The sequence below is a fragment of the Filicampus tigris genome, chromosome 17, assembly GCF_054856515.1.
Source record: "Filicampus tigris isolate MCC_2025a chromosome 17, RoL_Ftig_1.0, whole genome shotgun sequence".
Taxonomy (NCBI): domain Eukaryota; kingdom Metazoa; phylum Chordata; class Actinopteri; order Syngnathiformes; family Syngnathidae; genus Filicampus; species Filicampus tigris.
This window is the reverse complement of record NC_141233.1, coordinates 542,975-569,748: the sequence shown is the minus strand read 5'-3', so window position 1 is coordinate 569,748 and position 26,774 is coordinate 542,975. Positions and strand designations below refer to the sequence as shown.

At 47.2% G+C, this 26,774-nt stretch overlaps 2 protein-coding genes and 1 gene segment (V, D, J or C); 1 reads left to right on the top strand and 2 right to left on the bottom strand.

The window, feature by feature from the left end:
- Positions 1-4,701: 4,701 nt before the first annotated feature.
- On the bottom strand, positions 4,702-8,078 carry LOC147132796 (M1-specific T cell receptor alpha chain-like). 6 transcript variants are annotated; one of them, XM_086012950.1, is made up of 5 exons: positions 7,911-8,078; positions 6,475-6,702; positions 5,128-5,334; positions 5,016-5,049; positions 4,702-4,936 (listed from the first exon to the last, which is right to left on the bottom strand). In XM_086012950.1, exons 2-5 carry the CDS (start codon positions 6,506-6,508, stop codon positions 4,753-4,755), a joined length of 459 nt encoding a protein of 152 aa, XP_085869076.1. In that variant the 5' UTR covers positions 6,509-6,702; positions 7,911-8,078; the 3' UTR covers positions 4,702-4,752. The 6 variants fall into 6 exon arrangements, with proteins under 6 accessions (XP_085869076.1, XP_085869080.1, XP_085869079.1 ...); XM_086012954.1 differs by having other exon boundaries at positions 6,513-6,702; positions 7,911-8,004; XM_086012953.1 differs by lacking the exons at positions 6,475-6,702; positions 7,911-8,078 and adding an exon at positions 6,128-6,265.
- Positions 8,079-11,397: 3,319 nt separating this feature from the next.
- On the top strand, positions 11,398-12,650 carry LOC147132795 (T cell receptor alpha variable 12-2-like). The segment is given in 2 exon segments: positions 11,398-11,616; positions 11,700-12,650. Coding segments are annotated over 2 exon segments (435 nt in total).
- Positions 12,651-23,717: 11,067 nt separating this feature from the next.
- On the bottom strand, positions 23,718-26,286 carry LOC147132794 (uncharacterized). Of its 3 annotated transcripts, XR_015081807.1 has the most exons (5): positions 25,644-26,286; positions 24,985-25,191; positions 24,862-24,906; positions 24,627-24,793; positions 23,718-24,353 (listed from the first exon to the last, which is right to left on the bottom strand). XR_015081807.1 is itself a non-coding variant. In XM_086012096.1 (4 exons), the coding sequence occupies exons 1-4, from the start codon at positions 25,678-25,680 to the stop codon at positions 24,678-24,680; spliced, it is 405 nt and encodes a 134-aa protein (XP_085868222.1). In that variant the 5' UTR covers positions 25,681-26,286; the 3' UTR covers positions 24,531-24,677. The 3 variants fall into 3 exon arrangements, 2 of the variants coding, with proteins under 2 accessions (XP_085868222.1, XP_085868223.1); XM_086012096.1 differs by lacking the exon at positions 23,718-24,353 and having other exon boundaries at positions 24,531-24,793; XM_086012097.1 differs by lacking the exon at positions 23,718-24,353 and having other exon boundaries at positions 24,533-24,793; positions 25,920-26,286.
- Positions 26,287-26,774: the final 488 nt, after the last annotated feature.

The window sequence follows — 26,774 nt, the reverse complement described above, 5'->3', positions numbered from 1 at the left end:
TGCGGCTCCTGTTTAGTAGTTAAATAGCAATTACCTACTGATGTGTCATCAGTCTCATTTGCATAATTTACCAAGAACTATTTGACACTGTGGAGATGCAAACCCCCTCTGCCACAGGAACCTTTGTTATCAGGAACTTATATTACCAGGAACAAAAAGTTCCTGGGCTTGTTGGTGGAGAACGGGCTAATGGAGACACAGAGTACCCTGAGTGGAATTTGCAAGTTCTGGAGAAGGGAGGGGGCATGGAGCAGAAGTGGAAAATGCCAGGACTTAAAGTGTGAACAGGAGATTTTCTGTTTGCTAAGAAGTGAGGAGGTTAAGAGGTGAGGAGGTCAAACGTTGTTTTTAATTCTAATCGTTGGTTATATAGCTCTGGAGTTTGATGAAGTGAGTATTGTCGATAAGATAAAGACTGACCAATTGTAATCAAGAGGATGGGGAGAAACCGAGTACCCAACAGAATGGAATGGTGCGGCGATCAACTACCATGGCGACTAATGATGAAGACGCAAAATGCACAACAGCGACGGGTGAGTTTTGATTATAAAAAACAATAAAACAAACAATACGTTTTATAGAAGCATATTATTTTTTGTTTGTGATCCTAAAGACTACACTTGACTGACATTATGATGCTTCCCGGAATCATACTTACTGCTGTAAGATGCGATTGGATAGTAAACAGCCAATCAGAATTAGCCCTACTGTCCAACTCCTGATTGGTTAAGAATTGTGGCATGGTATTTCACATTACATATGCACAAAACACATTTCTGTACGCGGTATTTGACATTACGCTTACGTAATTGTGGCATCGATTTAACGCCATACTAGGGGGCACACTGTTTTGATCAGTGTAGAAGACAACATTGTTTAAAAATTCCTTTCTTTATAAATCTCGTTTAATCTTAAAGTGCATTACCGGTACTATATTTTTCAATACTAATTACTTAGTCAAGTTTTGGGCCTTGGTACAATCAGTGAGATCAGTTGCAATGCATATATGTAAATTATAAAAGTAAATTGCACATTTGTCTAAGGAAATCTAAGGTTGTTTCATGAAATGTTTTGTATAAGGAATGTTCATTAAATTTCAACATTTTGCTATGTTCTTGTGCTTCTTTACACCAAAACAGAGGTAATACATAATATTTTGGTTATTTATAGCTGAGTATGGTATTGTTTTAATGGTCCGGCCCACTTGACATTAATGGGATATGTTTTTTTCTGTTTAAGATGCTGATAGCTAAAAATGATATAATCACATTAGTGGCTTGGTTTGTGCGTAAACAATAATGCTGTCTTGCAATAAAGATGAAGTAAAGTGAAGAGGAAGTGTGAAAATGTACTGCTTGCGAGCTTCCTGTAGAGTGCAGATGCAGGTTCCAAGAAACATCAGTAGGAAATAACCGCCGCTACGAAGCAGTTCTGCAAAACCACAAGTCTACCACCTTCTACTAAGGCCATGGCAACGAACATCATTCTGCATGACAACTAGGACGTCAGTGGACTCTGGACCAACCAGACAAAGACATCTTTACACTTTCACTTTTGATGCATTGTATAAAGGCTGGGTCTAGAAATAGAATTGTGTCGTTCCGGTCTACACCATCTCTGCTAAGGCTAAGATAGGCGGAGTGGGTGACCCAGAGCTCTGAAGTATGTATAGACTCCTCTGTCAGGAATAAATTGGTTGGCTTCAACACATTGTCGTAATCGTAGTCCTTTCTCAAAAACGACCACGCGTGGAACCTTGAGAATTAAAAGATGATTCAAAAAACACAGGTTACCTTTAACATCTATCGATGCTGTATGTGGCTCACAATGCAAAATGAGTTTGACACCCCTGCTCTAATATATGCCTTAAATGTGTCCCAATTACCACAAGAGCAGAGACGTCAGGTGTACAGTTAATTTCAAAGAAAAGATTTATATGTTCTTCTATATTGTGCTATAAAAACGCTGTCGTAAAGTATTGCCATTATTTAGATTGCACTCCATCTCAGGTTTCAAATGTTCCTTTGAGAAAGAAAAAAGAAAGGAGATTTTCAGCAGCAATAGCAAGCGAATGCAGTGAGTAAATTGAAGAAACATATTTAAAAATGAATTTTGAAAATTAAAAGCTAAAGGAAAAGTGAAAAAAATTAATCAGAAATATAAGAAAAGCTTTTCAGATGTCATCTTTGTCTTGAGAACAAGTATGAATGGCTTACCAATGCCCATTATGTTATTACTTATACTTGATGTCAATACACATTTTCACACATGAATGACTCGTTTGGAGGTGGAGAGGACATGTATGAATCAATTTATGCTTTACTCTGAGTGCTGAGTGGGGAAGTCATGTTTTTACTGACTTAACTAAATTAGATTGAATAAATTATTTTAGAAACTATTGCAACTCAGGGAGTCACTATTCTCCTCAAAACAACACCCAATTTACAATATGCATATGTGATGTCACTGCAACAGGAAGTGAAGGCCCCAACAGGAAGTCAGGGTTCATGCAGACTTTAAGTGCAGACATGAGCCGTGCGCTTGTATGTGTGCTGATGGCTGCTTGGAGCCTTGTTAAGGTCATGCGAGGTCAACGTGATGTCACTGCCACTTTTAACTGATGTCTGACCTCCTTTGTTGCCTTCTGACAAAAAGCAGCAGCCAGATGGTGCACCAGCGGACACAAGAAGCAAACGCAGCGCCCGAGTTCGTCCTGAGCCGATTTAATTTCTGTCAGGGCAAGACGGCGGAAAAGTACCGTGACAGGTTTCGCTGCACCATGGACCCCAGCGCTCGGCAAGCTCTGCATATTGACAGTGTGAAGCCTAGCGACTCAGGAGTCTCCTACCACGCTGATACAGCTTCTGGCATGCCTGCACAAGGGAAATTAGGAAATAAGTGATTCTATGAATAATGTCCCTTGTTAATGAGCAGAATGGCCGCGCCCCCTACTGTTCTATCCTTGTTTGGCCGGAGTCACGGGATGAACCGATTCCAAAATCTCCATTGGAAATCATTGTACGTTCATTACTTATAACGTCCAAAAACGGCGATTAATTGGCACCTAAATTGATGTGGACATCTCTACTAATGCCCACTTCAACATATCAAAAGGATTAACCTCTCCGTGGCTGATTTATATGAGAATGAGGAAATATGGAAGTCAGCAGAGGTACATAGGCTGGAACCAGCGCACACTGCTTCTTTGCTGATCACGGTAAGGACGGGCGAGGCATTAAACACGAGTCAGGATATTTACATAGACTGAAGTGGAAATGAGACGTGCACATTTATTTGGATGAGGAAAGCCCCAGATTTTCAATTTGGAAAGGTAACAGCCGAAATGACACGTTCCATTGCGGCCACACTCTTGGCTGTGCAGTCAGCCTCGCTAGACCTTTTCGTTCACTGTTCAATGAGGGCTTTTGTCACTTTCAAGCTGCTTCACTCGGGCAGAAGGTGACGGCTGCAAGCAAAAAGCAAAGACTCCTTGCGATTCAAAAAATGAGAAATGAGACATGCACATTTATTTGGATGAGGAATGCCCCAGATTTTCGTCTTACAACCCGCTGTCCAATTTGGAACGACCTGAAGCTAGTTGTTGCTATTCCCTGTCCCAATCCTACCTTTAACCGGGGAGGGAAGCGGGGGGCTCCAATCTGCCTGCTGCTGCTGCAAGCCACGTCTCTCTCCCTCCTGAGACGCGAGTTTAGTGTTGCTAAATGTCCGAAATATAACCAGTCGGGGTTCGAGTGCGCATTCATGCTCTTGTCCGCTTCAGCTTGTGAAAAGGGAAGCAATCGCCACGGTATTTTTGATTTTGTGGAGGTGAGCATGATCAGATCATCTTTTATATCAATAAATTCAAACTATTGTGCAGAACACTTTTATACTTTCACAGGTTAAAGTGGACAAGAGTACTAATCAATCGGACACCGTTTTAGACAACAGAACTGTCAAAGCGAGCACTATTACGCGAATGCCTTCCTCGCGTGACGTAGACCATTGAGACCAAAAACATAACATAAGCCACGCCCCTTTTTCGGGTGGGGAAATTTGTTGTAAACATAATAACAAAAAAAGACCTTTAATCACTACAGAGTCTTTTGAGGTGGGCATTTTGGTACTAATGTCATTTTTACAAGCAAACCTATTATATATATTATAGTGCCAATGTTAAGCTCACCAAAGTGTCCCTTTAAGAAGGCTGGTGACAAGATTGACTGAAGATGGATTCGTTTGAGTCAGTGAGGGAGCATAGTTCGCTCATGAGCAAACTTCATTTACTATTTACATTAATCCCACAGGCCACTGTCACAGACATAGCTCATAATGACGAGGAAATTATTGAATTGATTACGTATACCGTTATACCTGAGCTCCATTTCCTTACCCACAACATTCGGTACTTCCTGCCCCAGTAAGCGTTTGAGACAGAAACCATCGCTGCTGTCATCTGTGATGCAGGTGTCATGGCGACTGCTTCCGGTGGAAAGATCAGCAAAGACACAAACAATATTACATGCATCAACATTCTTACACTGAAATGTAATAAACATTTTGTTAGCCCAATAGCCATGACTTGGGCTATCATTTAACTTAAGATCAAAATATCAACAGAAAATTATTTGTGAATGTGTGCTGAGAACCTCGATGGCCTCTTTTCATCATCAATAAAACAACAAAGCAACAATCTTTTATTATGTTTTATTTATTTTTTCTTTCTGTTGGTTTAATGACACTTTTTATAGCTCATGTAGAAAACCTACAAGTTCTAAGACAAGCACAAGAGGAAGAGAAAGGTGGTGGTGTGGCACTGGCTACTCTGGTGCGCCAAACCACAGGCGCATCGCCATGACACAGTTGATGGCGAGCGTCTTGGCGAAGACGAGGCGGAGGGCGAGAACGGTGAGGGAGAGGAGGTTCACCTTGGTGTCTGCCAACGACAATGCACATTATTAAACTCGATCCGACGGGCTGCGCCGATTGCATGTCAACACACACCTGGCACCAACCTGTCCTGGCACCGCCCTGGTCCACCACCGTCACCTGTGGCGGCAAAACAGGAAGTGACATGAGATGGTGACTCCATTAAGTTGACTGGAGTCCTAGCCCCACCCTCCTCACCTTCTTCGCACGTGTCGTTATGTGCGGCTGCCAGCAGTGCCACCTGGTTGTACAGCGAGTCGTCCGATATTCGCACGGCACGAGACTCCTCGAACGTGTGTCCTTTTCCCGCCTTCTCCATGGCGTTGTGCCGGCTGAAGCCGGTGGCGAGACACGCCGTCAGGTTGCTGGCCTCAAGTTTGTAGAGGGATGGTTCAAAGTCCTCCCCTAAACCAACACCAACCACATTCTCACATTAACCACTAGCCACCCTGACTGGTGAGTAACAAAAAATAATGTCAAGCCCTCCATATAATAATGACATTATTATTGATTTTTATATTTATATTGATTTTGTTTTTTTCAGATGAGCGTATCAAACTGGCACTCTTTTGCATTAATCAGTACCCAAGAAGCAATTCTCGGTTACAAAAAGGTTGTTGTCCCCTGCTGTCAGGAAAAATTTGACTCGTGGTTCTGGGCTCATTTTAGTCAGGTTTTTTTCAGCTATCAAATGAAGTTTGTGAGAAAAAGCATGTGAAAGTTTCACACACAAAAGATGTACCTCAAGGTCACATTGGGACAAAATGGTCCACTCATGTTCTGACCCAAGCAAAAACATGACAAAAAAATTCTGACATTCCAGTAATTTGAGCCGCCAAATGGACTTTGCTATTTACCAGGGTCTACAATCAAACTGGTTCCACGTCCAAACATCGAGTACGCATTTACACAATGTGAAGCTCACACATACAAACTATGCTCCCGCTAAATTTGTGCCTCGGATTTTAACTAAGACAAAACAAGTAAGGGTCTCATTTATTTATTTTTTTCACTTAGAGGCCTCCACTGTAATTCTGGTTCCACTGCCAAAATATAGGCTCCTGTCACATATTAGTTGTTTCCTTAACAAAAACTCATAAGATGTTTGAACAAGAATAGGATAAGAACCTCACCTAGAAATATCATCACGTTGGTTTCATAAACTTAGCCCAGTTTGTAACATAAAAGCAGAACTTACGAGCCTCCACAGTCACTCTGGTTCCGCTTCCAAAAAACAGTTTAAAGTTTGATGACACACATCCGTTGTTTCCTCAACAAAAACCTCAAGAGAAGCTTTAACAAGAAAACAATGAGAGCACTTATGGGGCGGCACAACTTAGGTGGTAGAGTGGTAGTTTCTCAGCCCTAAGGTTGCTGTTTCTGAGCTCTTGTGACCAGACTGAAGTGTCTGTGAGAAAAATACTGAAACCCCAGTTGCCCTTGATGCTGCATGAGGAGTCTGAAAGCGCTTCGTGGGCCTTGACGATGGAAAAGCACTACACAAAATCCCATTTTACATTTATCTTTAAGTCCCGATTAAAGTACCGATTGAATTGTAGCTCCTGCTGTATGCTTCCATTTACCAGCTGCTACACTGCTACACAGGCCTCTTCACATTGGCATTCCTCAGGGAACGTTCCTCGTCCCACATGACTTTTACATCGTCCATGTCGACTGGACATCCTTCCCCGTGTGCATGTGCCGTCATGAAGTGAGTTGGCTCCATGTTTGCATCAAGGAAAAGGTGGTTCAATTTCAATCTCCATCAATACACTAAAGAAGAACCAAGCAAAAAAAGAATGCCAAGTTAAATGTTTACAGCCAATGATGTCAATACAAGTGTTAAGAAAATATGAACTACAGTATTTATAAAGATCCTGCTGTTTTCACTTTCGCTTGTCATTCAACAAAAGACATCTTGTAGCCCAGAGCAACATCCACGCAACACTACACATGATTGTGTGACACAAAGCTCCAAAGGGCGGCACGGTGATCCACTGGTTAGCACGTCTGCCTCACAGTTCAGAGGTTGTGGGTTCGATCCCGGCTCCGGGCTCCCTGTGTGGAAATAGCATGTTCTCCCCGTGCCTGCGTGGGGTTTTCCCGGGTACTCCGGTTTCCTCCCACATTCCAAAGACGTGCATGGTAGGTTGATTGGACACTCTAAATTGCCCCTCGGTGTGATTGTGAATGTGAATGTTTGTTTGTCTCTGGCGGCACGGTGGTCGACTGGTTAGCACGTCCGCCTCACAGTTCAGAGGTCGTGGGTTCGATCCCGGCTCCGGCCTCCCAGTGTGGAGTTTGCATGTTCTCCCCGTGCCTGCGTGGGTTTTCTCCGGGCACTCCGGTTTCCTCCCACATTCCAAAAACATGCATGGTAAGTTGTTTGGATACTCTAAATTGCCCCTAGGTGTGATTGTGAGTGCGGATGTTTGTCTCTGTGTGCCCTGTGATTGGCTGGCAACCAGTTCAGGGTGTCCCCCGCCTACTGCCCAAAGACAGCTGGGATAGGCTCCAGCACGCCCCGCGACCCTTGTGAGGAGAAGCGGTACAGATAATGGATGGATGGATGTTTGTCTCTGTGTGCCCTGCGATTGGCTGGCAACCAGTTCGGAGTGTCCCCCGCCTACTACTCGAAGACAGCTGGGATAGGCTCCAGCATGCCCGCGACCCTTGTGACGATAAGCGGTATGGATAATGGATGGATGGATGGACAAAGCTCCAAATTCATTGGCCACGTCCTCTTTTTCTTCAATTGATGACATCTAGTTGGCTCTGTTTAAAGATAGACTCAAAAGCTGCTCATAGCTTTGTCACCAGGTGGCAGTAGGGCCAGAGTTCTATAAAAATAATATGTATTGTATGTCATAACAGCACGACACAAGCAACGTGAGAGCAGCACGAGAAAATCTCAGCGGTCCACCAATGATTAATATTTCTCATTGATTTATCCGACAAAATTTACATTAAAATATACCTACAACTGGGCGGCACGGTGGTCGACTGGTTAGCACGTCCGCCTCACAGTTCAGATTTTGGGTTCCATCCCGGCTCTGGCCTCCCTGTGTGGAGTTTGCATGTTCTCCCCGTGCCTGCGTGGGTTTTCTCCGGGTACTCCGGTTTCCTCCCACATTCCAAAAACATGCATGGTAAGTTGATTGGATACTCTAAATTGCCCCTAGGTGTGATTGTGAGTGCGGATGTTTGTCTCTGTGTGCCCTGCGATTGGCTGGCAACCAATTCAGGGTGTCCCCCGCCTACTGCCCAAAGACAGCCGGGATAGGCTCCAGCACGCCCCGCGACCCTTGTGAGGATAAGCGGTACAGATAATGGACGGATGGATATACCTACAACAGAATTTTGATAAACAAAATACCTTTATTAGACATTCGAGCAGCGAGTAATAATCTTTTTAGTCGTTCTAAAACCTGAGCAACAAGTCGCACGATTGTGAGTGTGCGCGTGCGTGTGTGTGCTGTGGGCTGCTTTGTGAGTTGAATCCAAAGCTTGTTTTTTCAATTGAAGGGGAAGTCAACCCAAACATATTTTTTTTCCAGAATATGTTCAATGCAGGCCCCCTAGTTAAAAGAATGCATTCTGATTATTTTATTTGTGGAATATGAGTTAAACTGTAAAATCCATCCATTTTTGACCATCTCTAGGGACGGCCTTTTTGTCACTTCTGTCAACTGAAAATGACATCACAGTTGCTCAGGGCTCAAGTAATGACCAATCATGGTTCAGCTTCAGAAAACAGGTCAGCTGTGATTGGTCCTTCCCTGACTCTGGGCAACTGTGATGTCATTTTCAATTGACAGCAATTAAGAAAATGGCCGCCCCATGAGATTGACAAAACGGGTGGATTTCGCTGCTTAAGTCATATTCCACAAATGCAATATTAATCAGGGTGATGTGTTTAGACAAGTAGAGGCGCATCGAACATATTATTGCATCGATTTTTTTTTTTGACTTCCACTTAAATGTGCAGTATTGCACCTTTTAACTCACTGTGCCTTAAAACCTACTACGCCTTATACTGTATATGGAAATTTCCCAAAAATAAATCTGTTCATTGAGACTGCACTTTATAATCCCATGCGCCTTATCGTTCGAAAAATACTGTATATAAAATTGCATATTTATAATATTACATTTTGGGATATTTCATTGTAAAAGCGGAATACATAATTCCATGTACAGCGGCACGGTGATTAAATGGTCAGCACGTCTGCCTCACAGTGCAGAGGTCGTGATTTTGAATCCGGCCCCAACCTTGTGTGGAGTTTGCATGTTCTCCCCGTGCCAGCGTGGGTTTTCTCCGGATACTCGTGTTTCCTCCCAACATTCCAAAAACTTAAATAAGGTTAATTTCAGACTCTAAAATTGTCCCTATGTGTATGATTTTGAATGTGAATGTTTGTCTTTGTGTGCCTTACCTACTGTCCGATGTCAGCTGTGATTGGCTCCAGCACCCCCGCGACCCTTGTGAGGATAAAGCGGTATGGATAATGGCTGGATAATTCCATGTATTTCCTCAATGACTCGTTTTACTTTTCCAAAAACAAGAATTCCAAAAAAAACAGCCATTGTTTGTTTTTGCTTTTCTTTTCTTTGTCTTTGTTTTAGTATTGTAATTATTTTTTAATATATGTTTGTCTCACTTCACCCATTTTTTTTAACTACACTGAATTTTGCTGTGAAGTTGCAAAATGGTTTTAATTCTCAAGCACTTTGATCTTCATCCAAGAAAAGTGCTATAAAAATAAATGTTACATCCGTGCCTTCACATGATGATGTTATCAGGGAGGTGCTTCAGTCACGTGATGACATTGAGAGTTAAGAGCTTGAGTTCAGAAGAAGGAGCAGATTTGACAGAAATTCCTTCAGCATGTTGCTGTCAGCTTGGTCGCTGCTCGTCATCACTGTGGCAGGTGAGTGCTGCTTGGCCAGCTAAAGAATCACTCATCGTGTAGAGGTAACTGAATGCTCAAACTTGTTTGTTTCATCCTTCAGGCACCAGCGGTGAAGAGCTTGTGGCGGTCACGAGTCAAGTGTTGGCATTAAAAGGCAGACAGTTCACACTGGCATACATTTACACCAGAGAGGCTACTGCTTCTGATTATTTCTTTTGGTACCAACAACTTCCTGGACAAGCGCCACACTTCCTGCTTTCCGTATTGGGAAGCGGCAGCCTGTTAAGTGCCATGCCAGGAATGTCGGCGAGCATAGGAAGTGACAGGAAGCGAGTGCAACTGCACATCAAGAACGCGACACTTGAGCACTCTGCAGTGTACTACTGTGCTGTGAGAGCCACAGTGACACACATGCCACATTCTCATTACAAAAACATTTCCTGCTCCTGAACTCACAACACTTCCATCTCGTAGAGGGACAACTTTCCTAGAGCCATTTTGTATTCAAGTGAGTTAAATAAAGAAAAGCTGTTTAAAAAAGAAATACAAAAAAGAAAAAGAAACAAAGAAAAACAATGGAAATGTAAGAAATGTCTGTCAGAAAAAGCAGGAATAGCTTACCAATATCCATTATGTCAATACGAATGCTTGATAAGGACATGTGAAGAAATCCTTGATCACAGACTCATTGTCACTTATAATGGATTCGTTTGGAGGTGGAGAAGACACTTATGAATCAATTGTTGCTTTACACTCAGTGCTGACTGGAGAGAAGCCATAATTTTACTGAAATAAATTGAATTGAACATATTTTAGAATATACTTGGGGTTAAAACAATACTCTGAATATAGGTGATAATTCGGGTGCCATACCAAGAGTATGCGAGTTTCCACCATAGAATTCTGATGGTTTAAAAAAAAAAACAAAAAAAAAAAACATTCTGAAGGTGTGTATGTGTCATAGGCCAGCAGTCCTGAGTCTGAAGGCTTTGGGGTGATTACATTGATATGAAAATATAGAGAAGAAAAAAAAAAACACTGGAAGGTGGGCAACCAAGACACAGGCTGAAAGGAAGATAAAAGGCTGTTGGAAATTCATACGCGTTCATGTCATTTGCATTTGAGGGTCAGTGCTTCTGATAGTGTTTAAGCCAATGAGGATTTCATTGGGTCATTCAACGTATCGGTGCTTCATAACACTGGAGACGTTGCTCCGCTTTTCAAGTGTTGTCGGCGTTTGTAGTGATCTTAAAGTTAGTTGGCGAGTTAGGGAGTCACACTGGGCATTAGAAAAGAATACTAGGAATGCTTAAGTAGTCATCATGCAGTTTTTAGTAGATTTTTTCTTTTTATATACTTTTTGCAGCCTTCATATTCATGCGCAGTGGAAATGGCTTCTGACCGGGAGGGCACGGGATTGATATATATCATATATGATTAATAAACAAAAAAATACATACAAATTTAAGTTATATCACTTTCAGATTATTTCTGCCACCACTGCAGGATTTTCTTTACCAACAGAACCAGCAATTTTGTATATACGTCTGTCGACAGACATGTTTGAACCACAGTGCGCTGCTGCGACTCAGGGTGTCACTCTTCTTCTCCTCACAGCAACGCCCGACTTACAATGTGCATGTGTGATGCCACTGCAACAGGAAGTGAAGGCCCCGCCTCCTTAGCTACAAGTCAGCATTCATGCAGACTTTGAGTGCAGACATGAGTCGTGTGCTTGTAAGTGTATGTGTGCTGATGGCTGCTTGGAGCCTTGGTAAGGTTATGCCAGGTCAACATGTGGAGGCACTGCCACTTTCGACTGATTTCTGACCACCTTTTCTGCCCTCTAACCGGAAGCCGGCGGCCAGACGGTGCACCAGCCGGCATGGGAAGTCTCCGCAGTGGAGGGAGCAACAGTGACGCTGGACTGCAGCTACGACATATCAGGGAGCAACGACTACATCTTCTGGTACAAACAAGAAGCGAATGCAGCGCCCGAGTTCGTCCTGAGCCGATTTAAGATCGGTCAGGGCAAGACGGCGGAAAAGTACGGTGACAGGTTTCGCTGCAGCATAAACACCAGTGCCCGGCAAGCTCCTCTGCAAATCGAGCGTGTGAAGCCCAGCGACTCAGGGGTCTTCTACTGCGCCCTGCAGCCCACGCTGACACATCTACTGGTGTGCCTGCACAAAAACTCCTGCACCCTTCTCATGTCATAAATTACACTGTGGGCGTGGCCTCACAGGAGTAAATGGGTCACATTGTAGCAGAACTGCAACTCAGTGTGAGAAACACGTTGCGTCTGTACTAGAAGAATGTATTGGCTTGTATCATTGTAGGCCAATGGACCTAAAATGTACTTTGTGACTCACTGAGGAGGATTTTATATTTGCGCTGCTCTGTAGTGAGCTTCATATCTGCTACTTACTTTATCTGTTCTAATACTGCAATACTGCATATATATTAGTTTCCTCCCCTCCTTTCTGTAGTTATGTTAACAGTGCAGTACAGTATGGACTGGACTGGTGTGTGTAAATGAGTGACGCAGTCATGTGACCACACCCAAGATCAGATTTAAATGATGACAGCGGTTTGGGTTGATATTTTATTTCCTAAAAGCAAACCCATGTTAATAGGCGTCTGTTTTAGACCCGCCTGAGCAAAGGGATTTTTACTCTTGTTTAGAGGAGGTATTTTATAGGTCTGATGAGTTTTTCACCAGGGAAGTCTGTTTATTTGGAGATGTGAACACTGATGTTTCAGATAAAGATAATTTCATGTTCAAGGCACTCTTAATTTTTTGTTCTAACACTAACCTCACTCAGTTAATAAAAGAACCCATTAAGATAACTGATTCATCTGGTACAACAATTGATTTGGTGTTAGCGACAGATAAATGTATAATTGAGAAATGAGACATGCACATTTATTTGGATGAGGAATGCCCCAGATTTTCGGCTTACAACCCGCTGTCCAATTTGGAACGACCTGAAACGAGTTGTTGCTATTCCCTGTCCCAATCCTACCTTTAACCGGGGAGGGAAGCGGGGGGCTCCAATCTGCCTGCTGCTGCTGCAAGCCACGTCTCTTTCCCTCCTGAGACACGAGTTTAGTGTCGCTAAATGTCCGAAATTTAACCAGTCGGGGTTCGAGTGCGCATTCATGCTCTTGTCCGCTTCAGCTTGTGAAAGTGGAAGCAATCGCCACGGTATTTTTGATTTTGTGGAGGTGAGCATGATGAGATCATGTTTTATATCAATAAATTCAAACTATTGTGCAGAACACTTTTATACTTTCACAGGTTGAAGTGGACAAGAGTACTAATCAATCAGACACCGTTTTAGACAACAGAACTGTCAAAGCGAGCAATATTACACGAATGCCTTCCTCGCGTGACGTAGACCATTGAGACCAAAAACATAACATAAGCCACGCCCCTTTTTTGGGTGGGGAAATTTGTCGTAAACATAATCACAAAAAAAGACCTTAAATCACTAGACAGTCTTTTGAGGGGGGCATTTTGGTACTAATGTCATTTTTACAAGCAAACCTATTATATATATTATAGTGCCAATGTTAAGCTCACCAAAGTTTCCCTTTGGAAGGCTGGTGACAAGATTGACTGAAGATGGATTCGTTTGAGTCAGTGAGGGAGCATAGTTCGCTCATGAGCAAACTTCATTTACTATTTACATTAATCCCACAGGCCACTGTCACAAACTGAGTGCAAGCTATACGCAGCATTACGGTAGCCTCTGGTGTGATCACGTTGACCAAAATGAGACAATAGAACCGATAGATTACCTAAAGAAATTTAAGGATTTGCGTGGAAGTCGTGGCTTGTTTCAGAGTTTGGAAAGCTGACTTACAAATTGGTTTCATGAGTACTATTCTATTCTTTAGGAAGCCATCTCAAAACCGCTATGTCTCATGTTACGAGGCCGTGGTTTTGAAAAAAAGCAGGAACTTGGAGGGCAGAACAAGCAAGATAACCAAACCGTGTACGGCAGAGCTACTTGACTGACAAGCTAACAAAGGGCACACTCGCTAATATAGAAAGTGAGACAACACAATATATCTGGTTGAATTTGTTCACACAGAACAGGAATATGGCATTATTAGCCATCCATCCATCCATCCATCCATCCATCTATACCGCTTATCCTCACAAGGGTCGCGGGGAGTGCTGGAGCCTATACCAGCTGTCTTCGGGCAGTAGGCGGGGGACACCCTGAATTGGATGCCAGCCAATCGCAGGGCACACAGAGACAAACATCCGCACTCACAAGAACATGGGGAGAACATGCAAACTCCACACAGGGAGGCCGGAGTCGGGATCGAACCCACGACCTCTGAACTGTGAGGCGGACGTGCTAACCAGTCGATCACCGTGCCGTCCCCAGCATTATTAGCCATGTTGCAAAAAGTTATGTTCTAAATCTATCAATTTTTGACAGAAACTTGACAATCCGTACAAAATTCAGATTCACGCTGCATGTTTACCAACCAAAGACGCAGCCGTGTATCTTGAATGCAACCCATAATTGTAAGCAAACAAACAGCAAAAGGCCACTCAGTGACCAGTATTTTGGGGCTGTTGCGGAGAGCTAGGACTGTCGGTGAATATAGGGAGATTCGCAGGAGCACCTCATCCAAACAGTCGCTCCAGTCAAAAGCGTGGCCGGACACGATGGTAGAGAACAATTGGCTTTAATCGCACTTCAATCCACTTCACAGAACACAACAGCTCTCTCATTGCGGCGCATACACACCACCGCATAAACTGCACGAGTTCGCCGCTAATCGCTAACGGCTAACAGACCACGGGCTCGATAGGACCCTTTTTCTGTCCAACAATATGACCGACTTAAATCAACGAAAACAAAGAGGACCCATTAGCTGCCCGAAACATGCCTGGTGCTAAAGCACACAAATTAAACAGCAAACAATGCATGTGCAAACAAAGCAGTAATGAGGAATTTATAACAGCCGCCCCCAGAATAGCTCAGTTATTATGTAAATCGGGACTGACGGGTCTGACTGGGTGGAGCAAACGAGCATCCGTGTCTTTGATGAGGAGTCTTGTAACAGCATGGCTGGGATCAAGCACGACTGGGTGAATGTCAGTAGGACCGGACTCGATATGCCTGAGTCATCCTCCAACTCGAATAAGACCGGATTCAGGGTCCAACTCTGGTGCTAGTGAGCTCAACCTGCTGCTGGGAGAGACAGGCTTACCCGATGTGAGGCGCTTGACGTCATCAGGGAAGCTCTCGGCTTGGCTGGACTTGAATAGGTGGACCTCTGCCTGGCGTGTAGTAGAAGAAGGGTCTGACAAATCTGCAGCCGCCCCGTGAAACAACTGTTGTGTGGCTTCCAACAAGTCAACCCAGGTGCTGAACTGTGCAATGTAAGGAACCATATCTGGAGGGCAGATCTGCACAAGGCCACAGAAAACGCTCTGCTTGAGCTCCAGGGAGTCGACAGGGTTAACTGAGTCTGGGGCTTGAGGCCAATTGCGTGGTGGAGAGCGAAGGAATGCAGGGCCTTAGATCCAAAGGTTTGGCTTGACCAGCTCCATCAGGGTCTTAGCCCTCGTCAAGTCGTCAGCCGGATTGTTCGTAGTGTTCACGTACCGCCAGGCGTGGGAAGCAATCAGGTCTTGGATTTCAGAGACCCTGGTCCCAACAAATACCTTGAACCTGCAAGACTCAGATGTCAGCCAAGTCAGGACTGTAGTTGAGTTGGTCCAGAGATAGGTCTCTTTGATGTGGATAGTGAGCTCTCGATGGATCAGTGAAGACAACTGAGCTCCTGTTAGGGCTGCGCAGAGCTCCAGACGTGGCATCGACTGTTGGCGCTTCGGGGCTACTCTAGACCTGGCCATGACGAAGGAGACATGGATTTGGTCGTTAATTGTTGTGGCAAGATAGGCGACTGAGCCATACGCCTGCTCCGAGGCATCACAGAAAACGTGGAGTGTATATTCCGTGGCATCAGTGGCGACTTCCAATGGAGCGTATGTTCGGGGAATCCACACCTTTGCCAGTTCAGGAAGCTCACTCTCCCAGTTCGACCAGGCTGCAATGATCTCAGAAGGTAGGTTTGGATCATCCCAGCTCCTCTTCTTCGACCACAATTTCTGAACAAGAACCTTTGCCCTTGTTGTGTAGGGAATGATGATGCCAAGGGGGTCGTATTGGCGGGCTAGCACTTTATAAACGTGTCGCATCGTGAGTGGGTGGCTCTCGGAAGGTTTGGCTCGGAACCCCAGTTGGTCAGTTGGACAATGCCACCGTAAGCCGAGTGCTGGCTCTTGAGAGTCAGGGCTCTTCTCTGCAAGCCACCGCTCTGTGCTCTCTGAGCGGGCCGAAGATGGTAAATGAGCCACAACTGCTGAAATGTTACTCGCCCATTGCCGAATCTTGAACCCGCCTGAAGCGAGGACCTGCCGTAACTTGTCAATGAGAAGCTTTGCTGCCTCAGTTGTTGAGAGACTCTGCAGGCAGTTGTCCACATAGAAGCACTGTTCGATGGACTGCAGAATGTCTTCATTACCTTCTATGTGGTCTTTAGCATGTCTTTGCAGTGCAAAGGTGGCGCAGCAGGGGCTGCTAGTCGTCCCAAATGGCAGGACATTCCACTGGTAGACATCAGGTTGCCGGTTACGTTGCAGATTCCTCCAAATGAATCTCAGAAGTGGCTGATCATCAGGCAGGAGGCGGACCTGGTGGAACATTGCTTGAATATCCCCGCTGATGGCCACCGCATACTGACGAAATCTCAGGAGGACACCGATGAGAGATGGACCGAGGGTGGGACCTGCCATGTTTGACCCTTGAGGCCTAGCCTCTGAGCAGCATCCTGTAGGATTATCGTTCGTTCAGCCCCATCATCCAGAATGGCATGTGTCCGCACCGATCTGCGTCCATTACTTATTGTGATGGGGACCACCTTAAGGTACACCTTCCTTCCCTGCTTGCCGTCGCCGAATGCTGCTTGGCCGCGTGGAGTGATGAGGTAAACACGTGAGTCCGACTTGGCCACATCGTGAAGAACACTTAGATGAATCTCTTGGCACTCTCTACATGGCTTCTTCAAAGTACAAGCCTCAGGTAGATGATTAGTCCTTCCACACTTACAACAGCGCTTACTACGTTCGAGCCACTTTTTGACTTCCTCTGTTGGGCGCTGTACGATGTCGGTGCACTGTGACAAATAGTGTTCAGTACTCTTGCAGAAGAGGCATAACTTCTTGGACTTTGGTGAACTGGTAGCAGAACGGTTCGCCACTGTAGGATGACTGTCATCAGGTTTGGTGGTATCGGAACCATGGTACACAGACACAGATTTTACTCGATGCTTGGAAGCAGGAGCGTATCTTTCCCTTTTGGATGCATGGGGCTCTCCGGGACGGTGGCGCTGTGCCATTTTAGCCGAAAGCCTTTGCGCTTCTGCCTTGACTTTCAGCCAGTTGGAGAGGTCCATGAGGTTGTAAGGGTTGAGTTGGTTTGTGTTGAGACGGCCTTGTGATTGGAGGTGCTCTACAAAACTCTCTCATGTGTTTTGGCAGCTTACTAAGCAGTCTGTCAACATGACCAGTCGACTTTGTTTCTGTCCCATCCGGTCCCTCCAATGATGTCAGCATTCCTACTAGCAAGTTAACGCTGAGGGAGAAGTTTTGGAAGGCTGTTACATCTCCTGATTTAACATCAGGGGAATTTAGAATTGCAGCGATCTCACTCTGTGCGAGTTGATGAGGTTGTCCATACTGGCGCTGTAATGCCTCCATCGCAGCAGTGTAAGGCTGGGCATAATGCCGGCAGGACTGAGCTATTATCTTACCTTCATCCAGAACCAAGTGCTCCATGAGTACGCGGTACTTGTAGTGCTCTGAAAGCTCTGTATGGGGCTCAAGGAGGTGATCTAGCGCCACCTTGAGGTCAGTGAACTCCCTCTCGCTGTCACGAACCAACTTTGGCAACTCGGGTACAGGAACAGGCTGCTTTGGCAGGAAGAAACTGCTTGAGGATTACGGCATGGTGTGCTGTGGCAGAGAGGCATTGTGCACTTGCGGAGCTGGATTGGCCATAATGTGCATCGGGTGGTAGACAGGTTGTAGAGGTGGACCTGACTGGTGACTTTGCTGCTGCAACGCCAGCTGCGCAGTTACAGCTGGTGAAGACTGGTACAGAGGTTGTGGCAGTACAGGAGGGGGGTGTGAAATCTGGTAATATGGTGCAGATAGAGCCAGGGGTGGACAAGTTGGCGTTATCACAGCTGAAGACGGCTGATATGCTGGATAGGCGGGGACTGCCTGCCTAGGCTGGTATTGAATTGATATCTGTGGAGCTGGGCTGCTATACTGGATGCTTGCGGCTGTCACCGTTGGATACATTATTTGATAGGTGGGTTGGTATAACGTAGACACTGGTGGCTGTAATATGCTTGTTATCGTGGGAAGTGGCTGCTTGGGAGCTGCACTAAATTGCGTTGTGGATGTTAATGTTGCTGGAAGGGAGTGAGTTAGCATGGTAATTTGGTCACGGTAACGACTTGAGTGAACTTGTCCTAGTTGCTGTGAAGCGGGAAAGTCGGGCTCACCGAGAGAGTAATCTGTGGAGCAGTGACTTTGCAGGTCGCATTCACTTAAAGCAGGAGATGGGGGCCTTCCATACATCGTCGGCAAGTTAGGAGGTGTGCTAACTTGTGGTGCTGTATTCCACTCATTCATCTTATTGGCTGCTGTTGTTGGCGAATGACAAAACGGGCGCCCGAGTGCTGGGAATAGCTGGCCCTCTTGACTAACAGACCTGGTCTGTAGGCTGAGTGACTGCAGCCGCTGTGCACTGGCATTTATAGTGTAATATCTGTTCCTTGTTTTGTGCATGTGCTGGCTGGGCCTATGGGTAGTGAGTGACGTCATAGCGAGGGGACAAGGAGTTTAGGAGGGAAGTTGAGGGAGAGAGCGTGTGGATGATTGAGCGCATGGGCGTGAGTTGTGGCCACCAGCAGCTCTTGTGTGAATGTGTACTGTTCTCCGTTACGATCTGTGATTAAAAACGACGATCAGACTGCATCCGCGACTGTGTGCATCTTTGACCACTTCGAGGGGCATTACATTTGGTGTCAGAAGTTTCGGATTCACTCGTCGCACGCTCGGCTTTGAGGATGTTCGGCGATCCCCTTATTCGACGAAAGGTGAAAGAAGAAGCCGTGCCGTGCGTGATTGATATGCCTGAGTCAAGTTGCACCGAGTGCGGCCGGCATAACGCTGCTGTTCCGCGCCAAGATGAGCGTGAGCCCGCAAAAACGGGGTTACGCTAAGACGGAGCGACAGCTGCCGCCGCGGACGAGAATGTGAACGTGCATGGCGGTGCTCTGGACCTCGCGTGGCCCGCTATGAAGGCACTTAAATTCTCCGGAAAGGGAAGTTGGGAGGCTTATAGAGCACAGTTCGAGTTGGTGGCTGATGCCGCGCATTGGCCAAAGAAGACGAAAGCGGTGCAGTTGGCGCTTTCGCTGACGGAGGATGCCACATCCTGTCTGCTGCTGCTGAGCCCCGAAGAGAGACTTGATTACAGCGCGCTGGTGGGTGCTTTGCAGAGGCGCTTTGGGGAGTTTAATTTGAGAGACTCCCTGCGCTGTGAGTTCAAGCACCGTGATCGACATCCGGGGGAGCCGCTCCGTTATCTCGCGCATGAGATCGAGAGCCTGGGTCGGCGCGCGTATGCTGGAATGCCAAATGAGATACAAAATGAACTGATACGTGATCAGTTCATCCAAGCCCTCAGACCAGATGAGCTGCGGCTGCATGTCCAGCTTGCTCACCCAGCAGCCCTGGGAGACGCGCTTGCTCTCGCCACGGAGAGGGAGATTGCAGCCAAGGGGGCGCTGCAGACACCAAACTGTCCCGTTTCGGCAACGTCGTTCCCGGAAGGGGAGGAGCGCAGACCGGCATGGGTGGAGGAGCTGGTGTGTGCCATTAATACTCGCTCAGCACAGCATGAGGATGGAAGTGGCCGGCGTGCACGCCCTGTTGTCTGCTGGGGGTGTGGACAGCCAGGTCACCTTCTGCGGCGCTGCCCAAAGATGCTAAATCAGCAGGGAAACGAAAAAGGGTCCGTGTAGCCCGGATGACGCGGACCCCTCCAGTCGTTAACCGGGAGGTGCAACCTGCATGTGCTGGCGCTATGAGCAGGGACCCTCATGTCCAGGATGAGACCGTTGTAACGGTGGGATGGACAGACGTGGGGGACCCCAGTCATGTTCGCGTGCAGATTGGGGACACTTCTTGTACAGCCCTGGTGGACACTGGGTCCTCAGCCACGATTGTGAGGCCTGACGTCGTTCCAGTGGGAACCGTCTTAGAATCGACCTTTACAAAACTGAGGACAGTGACCGGTGAAACGGCCCCCATGAGAGGCAGAGGGACATTTGTGTTTGTTTTGGGGGGTTTGTCGACAACTCACTCAGCTTGGGTGGCGGACGTGAGTGACCCATGTATTCTGGGTCGGGACTTTTTGAAAGCTGCAAAAGTTGTGGTGGATTTGGGAGCTGTGGTGCTCAACCTGCCGAATGGTCAGCGTGTGGGGCTAGTTCCGGCGTCTCAACGGGGTACTTCGGGGGTAATCATCAACACTGCTGACCCTGCAGCAGACAAGCTGCAGGTGGGGATGATGCTACCCAGCCCGACCAAGGTAGCTGCAGCACCAGCTCCTAGGCAGTCGACGGTAGATCGGGTAGAGTTCGCTCACCCCACCTGGACTTGTTCCCAGTTGGGGCTACCGGAGTCGACCTCACAGCGACCGACAGTAGATCGGGTAGAGTTCGCTCGCCCCGTGACGGACGACCCTTGGGGGGGGGCAGTGTCGGCCAGCCCAGCCATGCCATGGAATGTAACCCCGGGTCGCCTAGCAGAGAACCGGGCAGAGGCGATACGGTTCATCTGGGAAAAGAACTGTGATGGCTTGGATGTCGAGCAGCGGGAGCAGCTGTGGCAGGTGCTGTGGGACTTTGAGAGCATTTTTGCCCTCAGTGAGAATGAGGTGGGCCTCACTCACTTGGTTGAGCACCACATCGACACCGGGGACGCGCGACCAGTTAAGGTGCGGCCCCGACGCCTGCCTTTGGCCCAGCAGGAGGCTGCAGATCAGGAGGTCCGTGCTATGCTTGAGGCGGGAATTATAGAGCCTTCCGACAGCCCGTGGGCGTCTGGCGTGGTCATGGTTCCCAGAAAGAAAAGTACCAGACCGCGGTTCTGTGTGGACTACAGGCCGCTCAATAAAGTGACAAGAAAGGACTGCTACCCGCTCCCGCGGATAGATGAGACGTTGGATCTGGTCTCTGGGTCTGCGTGGTTCTCATCGCTCGACCTGCGCAGTGGCTACTGGCAGGTCCCCCTCACCGCCGAGTCCAGACCTAAGACAGCGTTCTGCACCCCCAGAGGACACTGGCAGTTTAAAGTAATGAGTTTTGGACTCTGCAATGCACCAGGAACGTTCGAGCGCTTGATGGACACAGTGCTCTCGAACATTCCGCGGCAAGAATGCTTGGTGTATTTGGACGATGTCCTCGTCCACGGTGAGTCCTTCCAGACTGCGTTGGAGTCTCTAAGGCTGGTGCTGGGTAGAATTGCTGCGGCTGGACTGAAACTGCACCCAGAAAAGTGCCACTTTATGCGGCGAGAGGTGGAGTTCCTGGGTCACCGAGTGAATGGAGACGGCATCAGCACACTGGAGGAGAAGGTCAGCGCCATCAAAGACTGGCCAGCCCCAAAAGATCAGAAGCAGCTTAAGAGTTTTTTGGGGCTTTCCTCATATTACAGACAGTTCGTGAGAGGATTTTCTTGCATCGGGGCGCCCTTGTTCCGGCTTCTTCAGGGCAACCAACCCTTTTTGTGGACGCCGGACTGTCAGGAGGCATTTTCCAGCCTGAAAAATGCCCTCATCAATGCTCCTGTTCTCACTCCACCTGATCCAGCCTTGTCTTTTGTGCTGGATACGGACGCTAGCAATGTCGGCATGGGGGCGGTGTTGTCACAGGTGGGGCCGGAAGGTGAACGAGTGGTGGCCTACTTCAGCCGCATCTTCAATAAGAGTGAACGACGATACTGTGTCACCAGACGTGAACTGCTGGCAGTTGTTTTGGCTGCGCGTCATTTCAAGTACTACCTATGTGGCGTTCCGTTCACCATCAGGACGGATCATGCTGCGCTGCAGTGGTTGATGTCGTTCAGGGAACCAGAAGGCCAAGTGGCACGGTGGCTGGAGGAGCTGCAGGCGTTCCACTTTACTGTGGTACATCGGGCTGGAGCTCAGCACGTCAATGCTGATGCCCTTTCCCGGCGTCCATGTGCTGTTGGCGGCTGCGGCTACTGCGACCGGTGGGATGCCAGGGAGTTGGAGCTGTGTGGGGAGGCGACTGCCGCTGGACCATCGTGCTGCATCCTGGAGGCTGTGGACATTGCAGAGTGGGCTGTCAAGCAGGAAGAGGATCGTGATCTCAACCCTGTGCGACAGTGGGTCCAGAGTGGCAGGAGGCCACCCTGGGAAGGAGTGATGGGACTCTCTGTTGGCGCCAAGGGCCTTTGGAGCAAGTTTGCTCTCTTACGCATGAAGGATGGCGTGCTGCAGCGTGCGTGGAAGGATCCAGCGACCGGAGAGGAGAGGTGGCAGGTGGTGGTGCCCAGAGCTCTTAGAGAGTCGGTACTGAGAGCATGCCACGGGGGCACGGGTACCGGACACTTTGGCAGCACAAAGACACTCAGACGGCTTCGACAAGGGTTTTACTGGGGCCAGCATCGACGGGACGTGGAGGACTTTTGCCGGCGGTGTGATGAGTGCGCGGCCTACAAGGGCCCTCAAGACCAATCGCATGCACCGCTTCAGCAACAGAGAGTTGGGGCGCCCATGGAGCGGGTTGCTGTGGACATTATGGGTCCTTTTCCCGTGACGGACAGAGGGAACCGTTACGTGCTGTGTGCGATGGACTATTTCACAAAGTGGCCCGAGGCATACGCACTGCCAGATCAGGAGGCAGAGACGGTGGCGGATGCACTGTTGGAGGGCATGTTCTGCCGGTTTGGGACTGCAGATATACTCCACAGTGATCAAGGAAGAAATTTTGAGTCCAAGGTTTTTGCTGCCCTTTGTGAACGCTTGAACATGCAGAAGACGCGAACCACCCCTTTGCATCCGCAGAGTGATGGTTTAGTTGAACGTTTTAACCGCACCATGCAGCAGCAGCTTGCCATCCTCACCTCCGAGCGCCAACGTGATTGGGACCAGCATATTCCAATGGTGTTGATGGCGTATCGTTTGGCTGTCCAAAGTTCCACAAGCTGTACTCCTGCTCTGCTGATGCTTGGCCGGGAGATCCGGACACCAGCGGAGATGGCGTTTGGCAGACCACCAGGCAGCCCCGAGGATCGGCCGGGGTTGGAATATGCCCGGAGACTGCAGGATCGTTTGGAGGCAGCGCATGTCTTCGCCCGGGACCAGCTAGAGAAAGCTGGTGCACGGCAGAAGCGGAACTACGACGTACGCAGCAAGGGGCGGAACTTCCAGGTCGACGAGCTGGTTTGGGTGTATACACCAAAAAGAAAGAAGGGACGGTGCCCTAAGTTAGACAGTCATTGGGACGGGCCGTGTAGGGTCCTTGAGCGGGTGGGGGAGGTAGTGTATCGAGTGGCAGTTCCCCCCAAGGGTCGGAGGGTTGCCCTACATCGGGACAGGTTGGCTCCGTACCGGGGCAGTGGTGTTCCGATATTTGAGGCCGGGCCTGTTTCAATCCTGAAGATAAGATGGTAGCTGCCGTGGCCTTACTGTTGCTTTGTCATCAGTCGCTGTTGTTCTCATCGCGTCCATTTTGCTGATATGGGTGAGGCAATCCGGCTCGAAGGACCAATGTTGCGGAGAGCTAGGACTGTCGGTGAATATAGGGAGATTCGCAGGAGCACCTCATCCAAACAGTCGCTCCAGTCAAAAGCGTGGCCGGACACGATGGTAGAGAACAATTGGCTTTAATCGCACTTCAATCCACTTCACAGAACACAACAGCTCGCTCATCGCGGCGCATACACACCACCGCATAAACCGCACGAGTTCGCCGCTAATCGCTAACGGCTAACAGACCACGGGCTCGATAGGACCCTTTTTCTGTCCAACAATATGCCCGACTTAAATCAACGAAAACAAAGAGGTCCCATTAGCTGCCCGAAACATGCCTGGTGCTAAAGCACACAAATTAAACAGCAAACAATGCATGTGCAAACAAAGCAGTAATGAGGAATTTATAACAGGGGCCATGAACTTGTTGAAGGAAAATCCTGTCGATTCCAAGCCTAATTTTTAGATCATGATGACGAGGAAATTATTAAATTGATTACGTATACCATTATACCCGAGCTCCATTTCCTATGCACATTCGGTACTTCCTGCCCCAGTAAGCGTTTGAGACAGAAACCATCGCTGCTGTCATCTGTGATGCAGGTGTCATGGCGACCGCTTCCTGTGGAAAGAGCAGCAAAGACACAAACAATATCACATGCATCAACATTCTCACACTGAAATGTAATAAACATTTTGTTAGCCCAATAGCCATGACTTGGGCTAGCATTTAAATTAAGATCAAAATATCAACAGAAAATTATTTGTGAATGTGTGCTGAGAACCTCAATGGCCTCTTTTCATCATCAATAAAACAACAAAGCAACAATCTTTTATTGATTTTTTCTTTCTGTTGGTTTAATGACACTTTTTATAGCTCATGTAGAAAACCTACAAGTTCTAAGACAAGCACAGGAGGAAGAGGAAGGTGGTGGCGTGGCACTGGCTACTCTGGTGCGCCAAAACACAGGCGCATCGCCATGACACAGTTGATGGCGAGCGTCTTGGCGAAGACGAGGCGCAGGGCGAGAACTGTGAGGGAGAGGAGGTTCACCTTGGTGTCTGGCAACGACAATGCACATTATTAAACTCGATCCGACTGGCTGCGCCGATTGCATGTCAACACACACCTGGCACCAACGCGTCCTGGCACCGCCCTGGTCCACCACCGTCACCTGTGGCGGCAAAACAGGAAGTGACATGAGATGGTGACTCCATTAAGTTGACTGGAGTCCTAGCCCCACCCTCCTCACCTTCTTCGCACGTGTCGTTATGTGCGGCTGTCAGCAGTGCCACCTGGTTGTACAGTGAGTCGTCCGATATTCGCACGGCACGAGACTCCTCGAACGTGTGTCCTTTTCCCGCCTTCTCCATGGCATTGTGTTGGCTGAAGCCGGTGGCGAGACACGCCGTCAGGTTGCTGGCCTCAAGTTTGTAGAGGGATGGTTCAAAGTCCTCCCCTAAACCAACACCAACCACATTCTCATATTAACCAATAGCCACCCTGACTGGTGAGTAACAAAAAATAATGTCAAGCCCTCCATATGATAATGACATTATTATTGATTTTTATATTTATATTGATTTTGTTTTTTTCAGATGAACGTATCAAACTGGCACTCTTTTGCATTAATCAGTACCCAAAAAGCAACTCTCGGTTTCAAAAAGGTTGTTGTCCTCTGCTGTCAGGAAAAATTTGACTCGTGGTTCTGGGCTCATTTTAGTCAGGTTTTTTTCAGCTATCAAATGAAGTTTGTGAGAAAAAGCATGTGAAAGTTTCACACACAAAAGATGTACCTCAAGGTCACATTGGGACAAAATGGTCCACTCATGTTCTGACCCAAGCAAAAACATGACAAAAAAATTCTGACATTCCAGTAATTTGAGCCACCAAATGGACTTTGCTATTTACCAGGGTCTACAATCAAACTGGTTCCACGTCCAAACATCGAGTACGCATTTACACAATGTGAAGCTCACACATACAAACTATGCTCCCGCTAAGTTTGTGCCTCGGCTTTTAACTAAGACAAAACAAGTAAGGGTCTCATTTATTTATTTTTTTCACTTAGAGTCCTCCACTGTAATTCTGGTTCCACTGCCAAAATATAGGCTCCTGTCACATATTAGTTGTTTCCTTAACAAAAACTCATAAGATGTTTGAACAAGAATAGGATAAGAACCTCACCTAGAAATATCATCACGTTGGTTTCATAAACTTAGCCCAGTTTGTAACATAAAAGCAGAACTTACGAGCCTCCACAGTCACTCTGGTTCCGCTTCCAAACAACAAGTTTGATAACACACATCCGTTGTTTCCTCAACAAAAACCTCAAGAGAAGCTTTAACAAGAAAACAATGAGAATACTTATGGGGCGGCACAACTTAGGTGGTAGAGTGGTAGTTTCTCAGCCCGAAGGTTGCTGTTTCTGAGCTCTTGTGACCAGATTGAAATGTCTGTGAGAAAAATACTGGAACCCCAGTTGCCCTTGATGCTGCATGAGGAGTCTGAAAGCGCTTCGAGGGCCTTGACGATGGAAAAGCACTACACAAGCAAAATCCCATTTTACATTTATCTTTAAGTCCCGATTAAAGTACCGATTAAATTGTAGCTCCTGCTGTATGCTTCCATTTACCAGCTGCTACACTGCTACACAGGCCTCTTCACATTGGCATTCCTCAGGGCACATCCCTCGTCCCACATGACTTTTACATCGTCCATGTCGACTGGACATCCTTCCCCGTGTGCATGTGCCGTCATGAAGTGAGTTGGCTCCATGTTTGCATCAAAGAAAAGGTGGTTCAATTTCAATCTCCATCAATACACTAAAGAAGAACCAAGCGAAAAAAGAATGCCAAGTTAAATGTTTACAGCCAATGATGTCAATACAAGTGTTAAGAAAATATGAACTACAGTATTTATAAAGATCCTGCTGTTTTCACTTTCGCTTGTCATTCCCCAAAAGACATCTTGTAGCCCAGAGCAACATCCACGCAACATTACACATGATTGTGTGACACAAAGCTCTAAAGGGCGGCACAG